The following is a 12,838-nucleotide window of genomic DNA, read 5'->3' as shown; positions in this document are numbered from 1 at the left end:
TTACTGTACTGTTCCTACCCACTTCAGGGCTATATTCTGGTCAGAACTGCATCCATCACCCCCAAAGTTGTAGACTCCTCTGTCTCTCTCACTGATTACTACCTTTATTCTAGTTCTATCTCAGTTTTATTCCCACTACATTGTTCTGTACCTTTGGCAATCTCTTAGTCCCTTAAATTCATTAAAACTATATGAATACTTGATGAATTCATCAAGAGTATACGACATAGTCTAGTAGACACTTAGGATATGCAGAATAAATGAATGGATTAGTCAAATACTCTTTCATTATTTGCCGTGGAATTATAAGAAGCCACCATGACAATTGATGATCCTAATATGAGAATGATGATTTTTACCTTATTGAGATAGCCATCAGTTTAAATGACAATAGTATTATATGGGGAAATTAAAGACTAGGATATTTATACTTTTAAACAGAGGTGGTAGGTAGAATTAATAATAATAATAATGATTATTTACTGAGAGTTACTAGATGCGTTAGGTTCTTACCTTTATACCTTACATACTCCTCACAAGACAGGCATTTTTATTTAAAATTTTTAGAGATAAGGAAGCTGATTCAAAGAGAGAGGTTAAGCAACTTGTTCACAACTACCAGCAGAGTAAGGATATGCACTCAGTATGTACGGTTCAAGGCCAGTTTCTTTAATATAGGATAGTTGAAGAATTAGACAGAATGTCTTCTTGGTGTCTCCCAGGAACTTGTCAAAGGATGTTACATTTGAATGTGATGGGAATATTTCATGTTTTAGTTGTGTTTAGGTAAGACATTTGTAAATTGCCCATTTAAAACTCTTTATGTCATAAAGCAAATTCATTTACCCTGAAAGCATCATCCTTATTTTGTGGGATAGTGTCTTGCACTTATTGGACCTATGTAGGCAACATGTTTGAGATTATACTGCAGAGATCAAAGGATGCCCAGGGTTCATCCTTCCCAACCACAATTTTGCGCTTGGTCTCCCTAGCCTTGTTAGTGGTGGATGATTTATCTTTTAATGAAAGGGATAAAACCTTCCTTGGTTACCTATTTTGGACTGACATAGTTTGCTAAATTCTTTTAAAGTGAGCAGTTCAATGAAGTAACCTGGAGCAGCTTGAAAAATTACCCTACTGCTTGTGTCTCAGGTTAGAAAGTTTCTGCTCACACTTCTCTTATGCCTTGGGTTAGACTCTGGGATTTGGGCTTTTAAGATTGCTTCATATTCCTTGTAAATTGATGCAGTCACTATGGAAAACATTAAGGGGGTTCCTTAAACTAAAAATAGAGTTGCCGTATGATCCAGCAATTCTCCTCCTGGGCATATATCCAGAGAAAACCATGAATCAAAAAGATACATGTACCCCAGTGTTCCTTGCAGCACTATTTTTAAAATAGCCAAGACATGGAAGCAACCTAAATGTTCATCAACAGATGAATGGATGAAAAAAATCTGGTATATAGACATAATGGAATGCTGCTGCTGCTGCTAAGTCACTTCAGTCGTGTCCAACTCTGTGTGACCCCATAGACGGCAGCCCGCTGGGCTCCCCAATCCCTGGGATTCCCCAGACAAGAACATTGGAGTGGGTTGCCATTTCCTTCTCCAGTGAGCGAAAGTGAAAAGTGAAAGTGAAGTCGCTTAGTCGTGTCCGACTCTTAGCGACCCCATGGACTGTAGCCTACCAGGCTCCTCTGTCCATGGGATTTTCCAGGCAAGAGTACTGGAGTGGGGAGCCATTACTCAGTCATAAAAAAGAATGAAACAATGCCATTTGCAGTAACATGAATGGACCTAGAAATTGTCATATTAAGTGAAGTAAGAAGTAGAAAAACAAATATCATATGATTTCACTTATATGTGCAATCTAAAATATGGCACAAATGAGCTTATTTACCAAAAACAACAAAAACAAACAGACTCACAGACATAGAAAACAAACTTATGGTTATCAAAGGAGAAAGGGGGTTGGAGAGGGATAAACTCGGAGTCTGGAATTAGCAGAGACAAACTGCCCTATATAAAATAGATGAACAACACAATCCTACTATATAGCACAGGGAACTAGATTCAGTATCTTGTAATAAACCATAATGGAAAAGACTATGGAAAAGAAAACATATAAATGAATCAGTTTGCTATACACACAATATTGTAAATCAACTATACTTGAATTAAAAAAAAAAAAAGATTTGCTTCTTATTCCTCTTAGTTGTGTTGAAAACTTTAAAACATTTAGGCAGGGGAGTGGATGAGATCCAGTTTTACTTCAGACTCTCAGGAGTCATCTTAATAATAGTCTCTGTTCCCAGGATGAGGAAATGAAAGGTGAGACATACATATAATATGTATATGTCTATCACAATCTTCCAGTTTATCCCCTTCTTACCTCTGGTGGCCGTAAATTTGTTTTCTGTATCTGTAACTCTATTTCTGTTTTGTAGGTAAGTTCATTTGTAGCCTTTTCAAAGATTGCGAATGCAGATAGTTTTCTGTATCATCTCTGCCCTCTCCTTTGTCTTTTTTCTTCTCTCCCTCCAGCTGCTTCAAGGCTTCTTTAATATATTAACATATTTACTGGTTTACCCAGTGTTGACATCTAAAAGCTACTTTTTGGTTACCTGGTGTATCAAAATACCTTGATTTCAAAATTATTTCTTAAAAACAAAATCTCACACCGAACAAATTTTTAAAATGGCTTGGGGATTCCTACTATACGGATTTCCCTGGTGGCTCAGATTAGAGCATTTGCCTACAATGCGGGAGACCTGGGTTCAGTCCCTGGGTCGGGAAGATCTCCTGAAGAAGGAAATGGCAACCCACTTCAGTATTCTTGCCTGGAAATTCCCATGGATGGAGGAGCCTGGTGGCTACAGTCCACCAGGTTGCAAAGAGTTGGACACTACTGAGTGACTTCACTGTAGGGGTGGCAGAAAAAAATGACTTAACTTGTGATTGTTAGTGGGGGATTAATGTGGTAGTAATTAGTCAAAATAAAGTATCTCTTATATTGAAAGTCACAGTGTTGCAGAATTTCTTGTAAAGTTATATTTAAGATTATTGAGTCTTTTTTTGTTGTTGTTCACTCAGTCACGTCCAACTCTTTGCAACCCCATAAACTGCAGCACGCCAGGCTTCCCTGTCCTTCACTGTCTTCCAGAGTTTGCTCAAACTCATGTCCATTGAGTTGATGATGCCATCCAACCATCTCATCCTCTGTTGCCCCCTTCTCATCCTATCTTCAGTCTTTTCCAGCATCAGGGTCTTTACCAATGAGTCAGCTCTTCACATCAGGTGACCAGAGTGTTGGAGCTTCAGCTCCAGCATCAGTCCTTCAGTGAATATTCAGGGTTGATTTCCTTTAGGACTGACTGGTTTGATCTCCTTGGAGTCCAAGGGACTCTCAAGAGTCTTCTCCAATACCACAATTCAAAAGCATCAATTCTTTGATGCCCAGCCTTCTTTATGATCCAACTTTCACATTTGTGCATGACTACTGGGAAAACCATAGCTTTGACTATATGGACTTTTGTTGGCAAAATAATGTCTCTGCTTTTTAATATGCTGTCTAGGTTGGTCATAACTTTCCTTCCAGTGAGTAAGCATCTTTTAATTTCATGGCTGTAGTCACCATCCACAGTGATTTTGGAGCCCAAGAAAATAAGAGTCTGTCACAGTTTCCATTTTTCCCCATCTGTTTGCTGTAAAATGATGGGACCGGATGCCCAGATCCAGTCAGATAAATATTATTTCCTTAGTTGTTTAGTGAGAAAGATACATATTCTCAATTAGGATGCTTCAAATCCTTTTTAAGTAGTCATCACTTTTGGTCATAGGATGAGCAGCAATCAAGTGGGCTTAGGGAAAATTGGCAAGGTATGGAAAAAATATCCTAATAGGAAAGAAAATTCATCTGCAAAGAAGGTATGTCGTTGTTGACTTTGTTCCCACTGTGTCTAGATGATTAGAGGTGACTGTATTCTTGGATTTCAGTTTCAAAATTGGAAGTTATTTATATTTAAATTGGTATATAAAAGTGCATAGTGGAGTGGGGAATTAAAGCTTATAATGTAAAGCAAAATATAGTAAACAAACTCCCACACAGTCATATAAAAGACAAACTCATTTGTTGTGACAGTAAATTTAAATGACATCAGCCGAATTAGCTGTAAGTTATTTTCATTTCTTTGTGTGGATTGCAACCTCAGTAAATCAATCTTTCAGATAAAGGATTTCAAGAATAATCATTTACATATGTATGATATGCATTTTTTAAAAAAATTAGTTAGAAAATATATGTTCTGGTATATGTGAAAAATAAGGTAACAGAAAACTTGCATTAACATGTTTTTAAGAACTTGAATTTCCATTTCTTTAAAGATTAAAGGCAAAAGAGATTTTTCCATTGCTTTAGTTTGTACAAAAAGTCAAATAGAAATGTAATCTTCTTGTAGGAAGAAGAAAATTGAACTGTACACACAGTTTATAATTTAACAGTGATTGGTTGTATAGGTAGTAGTGATACTAGGGCTTCTAGACTGAAGATTATAAAGTATTGCTATTTCTGTTTTAAAGCTTAGTGCCTACATAGTCAGTGGATCAAATATCCAAGATGGATAATCACTGGTATTGTGCTTCAGGCTTTAGATCTAACAAATAAAAATGAAAAACATTTGGATATGATTAAAGAACAAAGAAACAAGGGGATGGATGGAGAGCAACCAATTCAGAAAATAAGGAACAGTTGGTTTACCCTAATTACAGCCATCCTGATTTTTCTTTTTTGTTTGTGTGTATCAATTGGAAGTTTTGGTCAAAAATTAACTCTTTTGCCTAATTATGGAAATAAATTCGTTGCAGCTTTTCAAAAGTGACTTTATGTTTTTCCTTAAACTCAAATTTCAAAAGACAGTTGCAGTTTGTATTGGCTGCATTGGCCACAATTCTTTCCTTTGATAAAGTTCATCAGTTCGCTTTTCATTTCCTAAGACAGAATCTCTTATATCAACCATCATCTAAATGAGGATGTGTTGACATAAATGAGAAGAACAAAGATTCAACTAATTAAGGGAGTTTTACTTTTGAATTAGGCTGAGTTGTACGGAAGTGTGGGTGAACCTAAGAAGATGGTGAAACATTTTGCATCACCCAACCATAATGATTTTGCAGATTGTTTCTTGTTGTCAATCAAGCACTATAATAAGGCCCAAGTTCTGACCCTCATAAATTTCTTTCTCATAAATAATAAAGGATATGGAAATTGGGACTTTGTGGTTTTTCAATAGAGATGAACTTTTTGAGATGTCAGTTACTTTATTGCTTTCTTCTTTCCTACTTTTCCCACATTCTATCACAAGTACTTTTATTTATTCTGTGTTCATCTTATATAGGATACATGCTTCTTTTCATTAACTACCGAGAGGTGCATACTATATAATCTCTTTGGTATGTAGCGTGTCTTTTTGTTTGTTATTTGAGAGTCATTAAATACAGGTACATGTGTAAAAATGAGGCAGATAGCCACAATTTTCAATTTCAAAGTCCTTCTGAAACTTTGTATGGCATTATATGCATTGCAGATTTGATGGCTTTCTCTATTTTTCCTCTGTATTTACTTGCCTCCTACCTGCCCTTGACCCCTCAACACATACACAAAAGCAGCTAAAGCTTCAAAATGGAAAGATATTATGTATGTGCCTATTGTGTTCTGGGGATTCTGAATAAGCAGGAATATAAAGAGGCAAGGTCAGCTGAAAACTGAGAAGTTCTTTTGTATTTTATCTTTCAATTGCTTCCTTACTATTTGCAGTAACAGTTTGGGGCTGACTAATACAATATATGTTGTAAACCTATGAAAAGCTTGGAAGGAATATAGATGATACTATTAAAGTATGAATCATGATTTGAAACATGCTGTAAATCACGTCAAAACCCCCAGAACTTAACATGGAAGTTAGAAGAGACAACACCTACATTTCCCTCACTCTAAACCATTTTTTCCATGCCATAACTTTTTCTTTCTAAAACAGAGACTTGATCATTTCCTTAATCTTTTCGTCCACTTTGGCTCCCCATTCCTTATCACAGTAGTTTTTTATGGACTACCTTGGAATTACCTAGAGAGCTTCTAAAATGTGTACATATCTGAGGCTTATCATCAGAAACTGATTTTTAGATAGAAGTGGCAAGTGTATTTGACAAAATCTGTTCCTTGGTTCAGATGGCTCTTTGTCATGTCCCATCTAAACTTTCTCATCCCATCTCAAGCCATCTGTTCCACTCATCTTCTGCTCTTCTTTAGCCATGCTAAGCCTAGATAGTATCCAAATAGTTCTGTTTCACACTTCTGTACTTCTCTATACACTCTTCCTACTATTCAAAATTCTTTTTTCCCTCCTGTCTTTCCCCCCCTTTCTACTCTGAGTCTTTCATCTGTCGAACAACTGCTTATCTTCCTAGATTCTCCGTAAGTGACACAACTTTCCTTATTACCCCATGTAGAAATAGTTACTCATTTTTGATTAACATTTATATTTGATTATGAGTTTTCTAGGTGTCCATCTCTCCCATTAAATCCATGTAATTTATCTTGTTCATGTTTATATTAAAGGAATACATGGGTGATTAATAAAAACTCTGTTAGGAATTTAAATGTATAGTTTCTATGAACATTGTTCTTAAGGGCTTTATTGATTTGACCTAGGTTGGATAATTTCATTTTTCATGATATATATTCCCATTGAAACTTATGTGCCTATATATTTACTCTCCTCTTCATTTTTCCCCCTTTGTGTCTACAGACGAAATCTCACAAAACTATCCCTTATCTTCAGTCACATGTTGGCAGAAATCAAAGCAATCTTTCCCAATGGACAGTTCCAGGGAGATAACTTTCGTATCACGAAAGCAGATGCTGCTGAATTCTGGAGAAAGTTTTTTGGAGACAAGTAAGTACAAATCATTTTATAATTTGGATCCATATTTGAAGAATGAGGAAACCTGTCTCCAGTTCCAAATGGTATAGATTTTCCCTGAGTATTTCTAGAATGTTCTTCAGTGTTTTCGATAAGTACTTTTTGATTGCTTTTTTTTTTCCTGTTTAGCCACCAAAAATATACCTTAGTAACCGAATAATTTTGTTATTACCAAGTAGATTTTATGATATGTATTTATTTGATGTGCACTCATTGAATTAAATAGTTTGCTCTAAGAAGCAGAGGTATGTAAGATACAGTATACACGAGAAGCTCATAACTTTATAATTCAGTGAACATAAAACACATATACAAAGTAAAAGGTAGAAAAGGAAAGATACTTTAAAAAATGGCATAAATAAATTGTTGTGACAATTCAGAGAGGGCAACAGTTGCTTCAGGAGTGCAGCCATCAGACACTACTTCCTAGAGGAGGTGAAACATAAACTTGATGAAGATCTGAAATTGAAATGAGAAAAGGCCTTTATCCCTGGGATTCAGGTTTTCTTTGTGTCACTGCACAGAAAGTAAACATGTATAGGCAAGATACAGAAAAGAGGATAATGCTATCACGAAGTTGCATTATCTCACAAAACAGCTAAAGGTATTTATTTTCCTTTAGGTTTTTTCTATCCAGACACAAGCTCAGGTGAGCTTGGTAAATAATAGGAATTAAATATCTGAAGTCTGCATAACTTAAATAAAACTTGCAAAACTTTTATCAGGAATCTCTTGGTAAGATGATCAGGACATGAGCATCAGGAGGCAGATGGTTTCTTTAGTAACCTTTTAAGGGTCAGTAACCTTTTAAGGGTCCCTCAGTGTGTCTTGCTGGAGAAGGAAATGACAACCCACTCCAGTATTCTTGCCTGGAGAATCCCATGGACAGAGGAGCCTGTGGCAGGCTACAGTCCACGGGGTCGCAAAGAGTCGGACACGACTGAGCGAGTTCACGTTTTCACAGCGTGTCTTGAGTGTAGGCAGAACCCTAGCTTAGAGTTAACAGTGATTGCTTACACTCAGACTGTTGTGTTCTTTTTGTAGTTAATTTCTGTATTTATACATTAGCTGATGAAATGACATAAAACGTTGGAATACACGACTGTGAACATTCTGAGTCCTCTGACACTGATGAATTAACTGTAACGTTAGGTTTCCCTTATTTTTCTTCATGAAGTGCTGTGTTTATCTGTAAGCTGCTCTGTGATTAGGGCACATACAGAGCAATGCACATTTGATTAGATATACATTTTTTTTACTTCAAAAATATTAAAGCCTTTATCCCACCTCTTAAATAAAAAGTATTCTGAATTATTTTTAAGCACTCCTGGAGATAATACTATTTCTACATTTAACCCTGACATTCTGTATTCCAGAGATCTAGCTATTTGTAATGCTCCTATATCCATTCACAAATGAGGACTTAAAAGAAGAAAATATTCATCCTCCTCTGAATTAGCCTAACATCCAAGAGTGTACTAATTAAATATTTGTGAATTGAATAGTAGAAAGCAGAAAGGGATTGCAGAGTTCTGAAAGTAAGAATTGAGGACTTCTTGAAGTTACAGCTCATATATTAATACTCTGAGCTTAATCCAAACAGTTGGTAACCTTCAACACAAACTATCTTAAAATTTTAAGAAAATCTATCAGATGAATTGCTTGTGGTATTTCTTTTTGAAAACTGAAAATTCTGGTGAGTTATAAAGTTGTTTGCTAGTCAAAAGGCCAGTGAAAAATGGAAAGATTGCTCACGTTTTTCGAGAGAGGAGTTTGTTTTGCCAGTACCTCAAACCACAGAGAATTATGCATTTGAGACATCTTTACTTCACTTTATTTACAACCATAGACATTAAGGGGCTGAAATTTCTGTCCAACTGCTGTGTGAGTGAAATCACTACTAAATCAATTGGGGGATTCTTGAAATGCTGATGAAACATGCTCCGTACCACCCAAAACCCTTGTAACTTTGTCTTCTCCTATCTTTGCTTACTTGAAAAAGCTTCTTAATTTGTCTTTAAGATTTTTACTTTTGGGATGAGAGCTAAACTTAAAGCTTCTTCTGGAACACAGACATATTTCTATAGTAATCAGAATTATGGTTCTTTTATTAGATCATTGGAAAAACCCTCTTTGTATTCTCTGTGGGTTTTCACCTTATAGTTCCGTGGTATTTTATTGAATTAATGGATGAATGAATGATGTAGCATTTTAAAAGGTTGAATCCTTTTATCTTTTTTATACTCTAATACTAGTCTGCATTTTTGCATAACTGGGTTCTCATTCAGAAGTATTCCTGTTATTTATCTACATATTGAGGGCATATGACAATGCTTTCATTTGACCTAACTAGTGCCTTTAACGGAGAAGGCAATGGCACCCCACTCCAGTACTCTTGCCTGGAAAATCCCACGGACGGAGGAGCCTGGTAGGCTGCAGTCCATGGGGTCGCAAAGAGTCGGACACAACTGAGCAACTTCACTTTTACTTTTCACTTTCATGCATTGGAGAAGGAAATGGCAACCCACTCCAGTGTTCTTGCCTGGAGAATCCCAGGGACGGGGGAGCCTGGTGGGCTGCCATTTCTGGGGTCGCACAGAGTCGGACACAACTGAAGTGACTTAGCAGCAGCAGCAGCAGCAGCGCCTTTAAACCTGAATGTATTATTGTTTCATAAAATGGAACTATTGAGTGGTTAGTTCTACAAACAGCCAAACAGGTTATGATTTTCATAAACCAACTTTAACTTAAGGAGTATTATTGTGACATTTTCCCCAAAAGGGAAATAAGAAAAAGTCAATAAGAACACAATATTCAGATGGAGTTAAAATTGGGAAAAAGTTATTGTTCAAAGGAATTTAGGAAAATCCTAAAGGCAAATTTAGCACGCATGCCTAAAAACCAGGCAGCAGACAAAAATCTTGAGGTATCATGTGCCTAATGCTTCATTTCTGTGCTTCTCAATCTTTTTGAAGTCATGGTAAGGCCGGCCTCTCTGCTCAAGACCTAAGCACAGCTGCCAAGAGGTTCCGCCTATCAAAGTCTCGAGGGGATCAGTAACACATCATGTGTCAGGGTAAACTGGTTGGGAAGTTCTGTAGTTGTTAGATTTGGGGAAGTCCTTAGTTGGTAGATTTTTATGTGAGGTTATTGAATGTTTTAATAGTTGAGTTCTGCTTTTGCTTTCTTAGTCTATTGACAGGAGATAGTAGAAGTATGTAGAAAAAGAGGAGTGGCATTATTGAGTGAATGTTTCGAAGTAAATTCTGCTAAATCAGACCAATACCAGACTGAATGTTTACCCTCTGGGTTAGTAGTTTATGACCCAGAAACTTTCAGCATGAGGCTCAAAAAATTAAGGAAAAGATTCATTAATGTGATTAGACTCTGGGTAGCAGTCATTTTTCCAATAAGCAAGTCAGGTAGAAGTTTCCAGGCTCTTCATGCTAAGCATTTCTTCTTGATGTTGAGATTCAGACATGTGGTTCCAACCAACTTGAAGATTTTATCTCTGACATAAAAGTTCTCACTGACCCCTCAGTGTTCCTCTTGCTCTTGATTTTTGTCCCTTATTATACTGGATCTTTTAGTTCTTAAATTCCCACAAGCTCTTGCCATCTCCATATGTATTATTTTTCATTGGCTTCTTTGAAGTCATTTGTCTGGTTATCTTCCCACTAGATTATAAGCCCCGTGAAATCAGGCTGATTTAATCAGTGTTTGCGGTTCCCAGAGTAGTTCAACACAGTGTCTCATTTGGGGACGTTCGGAAGAGTTATCGGTTTACTTCTGAGGAGTTGTGGAGTAGAGACGTGTGTGAGCACGTGCACATGGACAGACAGTGCTTGCTTGTTCTGGAGGCAGTGTCTTAGTTCCAGCTTGCAGCTAGGTCATCCATGTTCAGGTTCTGACTGCAGCATTTGTGAGCATTATCCCTTTGGACAAGCTGCTTGGTTTTTCCATGTATCAGTTTCTTCATCTATAAAATATAGATGATAATACTGAAAAATGTGGATGATAATAACAAGAATACCTACTGTGTTACTGCAAAGATTAAAAGAGCTAAAATATACCTATCAGGCAGGTAGGACAGTGTCTGGCACATAATAAGTACTCTGTGTTGTAGAATAATTAAACAGTTTAAACCTTTAATCTTGCTCAATGTCCCAGGAATATATTTATTGCTAATTCTACAAATAATAGAACTAATATTCAACTTTACACGACAGAGATGCCATGGTCTCTAGAACTCTAAAAGCAGAAATCCAGGAAAAGTTAATAAAAGTTTTCTAAAATTGTGTATATGCTATGTAAAAGTGGGGTAGAGTATAAGAAACTGTCCTGCTGACCATGTGGAAAAAAAAAATGCTCTGTTTAAAATTCAGTTCATTACATCTACCTTTGATTTCCTGAGGAAGTTGTAGGGACCTTTTGGTTTCCTGTGTTTTCTTTTCACTTTTAATTAGAAACAAATATGCCATAAAAGACATTTTTTAGCATACTAACTAGATCAGTTTTCCCTCTAATCAAAGAAAAGGCAACTTAGTCATATTTAATTAAATAATGCATGATAGAAATGAAGAACTCTTATAAGGAGAAAAAATAAACTGAAATATTAGTTCTTTTTAAAAAAGAATTATTAAAAAAAACCCTTAAAGAGCTTCTATTTAATATTTCTGTTACTTTGTCACCTCCTATTGTTGCCTATTTTAAAACAGCCAAGTGTCTTTAAATCATAAGGAAAATAAAATGACAGGGCTATTTTGTTCAATTCATTGCAGGAGGATCCCAGATAGAAAAGGCAAATAACATGTGAAATTATAATTTTCTACCTCTAAGCAGTATGTATTTCGAGTTGGGGGATACAGTATATACAAAGATGATAAATAACTTAAAATCAGTTCTGTCCTATTACAAAAGTGCTTAAGAAATGTCACAAAGAGTGAATTGTTTACTAGAGTGATCAGAATTGTTTACTTGGGCTCCATGGAGGAACTGGTGTTCTGTATGAGTTGCACATGTGTTAATAAGGAGGAGGCAGAGGAGAATGCTCTGAGGGGGATGAAATTTTCATGGTGTCTGCTGTCTTTCCAAAAAAAAATGCAGAGTAACTTGAAGTTTCCATGAATGGCATTTTTATTGTTGTTGTTTTCTTTTACCTTCTTTTCCTCACTATGAACTCCTCAGTAAGTGACATTTACTTCAGTGAAGTCACCATGAACTAAGTTCTGGTTCTTAACCTTGAAACATGGTTTCATTAGGTTTCACCATGAGTATGTCTATAGACTGGATATATGTTACTGAGCTTACAAACTGATCTATAATACAGAATGATACTTTGATTAATTTACAATGATCAGTGCTACTATAAAGCAGATGGGAATGCTCTCATCACTTCAGATAAATTATATGTGGAGCCATATCATATCCAGAACATTCTTTGGTGAACATGGAATCTAAATATGGGGTGGTACTGTAGAAATTCCCCTGCTTCAAGGTCCAAAGTACTTAAAATTGTCACTCTCTCTTGGACTGTACTTTGAAAGCTCTGTTTGTTTCTGCCTCTTTGGCCTTCTTTTTTTCCCATAGACAAAGTTATACCTTTTTTAAATTGAAGTATTTTTTTTAATTGAAGTATAGTTGATTTACAGTGTTGTATTTCAAGTGTATAGCACAGTGATTCAGTTATACATACATACATACATATGAATTTATAGATTCTTTCTCTTATAGGTTATTACGAAATATTGTGTAGTTTTCTGTGCTATGAAGTAGATACTTGGTGTTTATTTAAATTATAGATAGTAATGTATACATGTTAATCCCAGACTCCTAATTTATCTCCCCCCTTTCCCATCT

The 12,838-nt window shown here is 36.1% G+C and overlaps 1 protein-coding gene across 14 annotated transcripts in view; it reads left to right on the top strand.

Annotated features, from left to right (window-relative positions):
* The window catches only part of CBLB (Cbl proto-oncogene B), a 224,662-nt gene that overhangs the window by 86,901 nt on the left and 124,923 nt on the right, over nucleotides 1–12,838 (top strand). For all 14 annotated transcript variants that reach the window (XM_044941414.2, XM_044941433.2, XM_025283292.3 and 11 more), the window contains one exon: nucleotides 6,806–6,952. In XM_044941414.2, coding sequence (XP_044797349.1) covers nucleotides 6,806–6,952 — 147 coding nt within the window. The remainder of the gene's footprint in view (nucleotides 1–6,805; nucleotides 6,953–12,838) is intronic.

The sequence above is a fragment of the Bubalus bubalis genome, chromosome 1 (assembly GCF_019923935.1).
Source record: "Bubalus bubalis isolate 160015118507 breed Murrah chromosome 1, NDDB_SH_1, whole genome shotgun sequence".
In the NCBI taxonomy this organism is placed as follows: domain Eukaryota; kingdom Metazoa; phylum Chordata; class Mammalia; order Artiodactyla; family Bovidae; genus Bubalus; species Bubalus bubalis.
The sequence above is the reverse complement of the archived record's forward strand: the minus strand, read 5'-3'. Positions and strand labels throughout refer to the sequence as shown.